The 1,535-nt window shown below is 49.6% G+C and overlaps 1 protein-coding gene across 1 annotated transcript in view; it reads left to right on the top strand.

Moving 5' to 3' along the window:
- The window catches only part of PPIL6 (peptidylprolyl isomerase (cyclophilin)-like 6), a 9,720-nt gene extending 9,069 nt beyond the window's left edge, over nt 1-651 (top strand). Inside the window, exon 8 of the mRNA XM_010140344.1 lies at nt 540-651. Within this exon, the coding sequence (XP_010138646.1) occupies nt 540-651 (112 nt within the window). The remainder of the gene's footprint in view (nt 1-539) is intronic.
- The last annotated feature ends 884 nt before the right edge of the window (nt 652-1,535 follow it).

Below are 1,535 nucleotides of genomic sequence, written 5' to 3'. Positions count from 1 at the left end.
CGGGACACGGTGCAAAGCTTTCCAGAGCACCACTGGCACTCATGGCTGTGCCGGCGCCTGCAGGAGCACAGCTCATAGTCCCACAGCATGGGAGCCAGACAGGATGAAAATCCTAAGGACTGCAAAGTATCAGACTGTTTTCAGGATTCAGATTGGCGCTGTGCAGGGAGGAAATGAAAGGTGTTTCTCAGGGAGTCACTTTTAACACTGTCACTTCTGACAGCGTGTCTCTTCTTTCCAAAAGTGATGGCCGCTTGTAGCTGGGGCACACGGTACCATGCTTGTTTCTTTAAATAAATGCAGTTGCATAAAGCCGTAGTGGTTTGACCTCTCCTAAAACGCCAGTTGGAGGCTACTTAATCAAGAACTGATGGCGTTTGCAACTCCATCATGAAGAACAGCTTTTTAAAGAGCAGAGCGGGCACAGCCTGTCGGTAGGAAAGCGGTGCCCGCGTTTGTCACGGCCCCGCACAAGCCGGAGGCTGCGGAGCTGGCTCCGGCCAGAGATGGATCATACGTGCACTTTCTCCTTCCTGCAGGCAACTGATCGAGGGCACAGAGGTTCTCCAGAGGCTGGAATCCGTTCCTACCTATTACGAAAGGCCTACAGTAGCCTGCAAAATCATTAGCTGTGGCACCTTCGAGCCGTGACGGCCAGCTGGTTTTCCTGCCCGCTGTTAAGGTAGAGCACTATTTTCCACTCAGCTTTTTGCAGCTCTTGGTGGCTTTCACTCAAGGTAAAAATCACACTTCTTGCACATGTGAATGGCTTGGAAATGTTCTTTTGGCTTTGAAACAAAGCGTTCATAAGCTGTTAAAAAGCACTTTTACAGGAGTCCAGAAAAACACTCGTGAATGCATCTCAGTGCCAGACTCATGGCACGCCTTCATGGGAAATGGTGTCAATACGATCATCGAGGGACAAGCAGACACGACAGAACGCACATGACTAAAGCAGGGGTGGACAGAGGGATACACACCTATAGGGATAAAGCTGACTGTTCCTGGACAAATTCTGCCTCTGCCACGACCTCCACAGCACAACTGCCCTGCCAGGTTTGCCCTGTACAGCTCGAGATACCAGATGCAGTCTGCAGATGGTAACTCAGACAGCTCGGAGGAAAGGAGGAAAAAGTCTGTCCGCGGGACTGCAGCCCCTCCGAGCGCCAAACACTTCATGCCACACCGACTGCTGGATCTCAACTGGAAGTAGCGCCTTTGAAATCAGGTTGGGCTGCATCAGGCTGAAACCAGGAAACGCTAGAGCAGGCATAAGCTTTAAGAAATTATTTCTGGCAAATGGCCTCAAATAAGAAAATGTGACTATTGCCACTAAAGGAGAGAAAAATACCGTTTATAAAGTTACTGCAAAAGAGGAAATGTTAAGGTTATGGGTGGATGCAAATATGTAGCACACAATCATTTCTCATGTCAGTGATTTCTCAGATCTCTCCGATGAACGGCGCAGAGCTTGGGCATGGATGGCTTCAGCAGAGGATGGCAGGGGACCATGAGAAAAAGAGATGTGTGGAAGA

Source organism: Buceros rhinoceros, unplaced genomic scaffold (genome assembly GCF_000710305.1).
Source record: "Buceros rhinoceros silvestris isolate BGI_N320 unplaced genomic scaffold, ASM71030v1 scaffold25957, whole genome shotgun sequence".
NCBI lineage: Eukaryota > Metazoa > Chordata > Aves > Bucerotiformes > Bucerotidae > Buceros > Buceros rhinoceros.
This window is presented reverse-complemented; position numbering and strand designations above follow the sequence as displayed.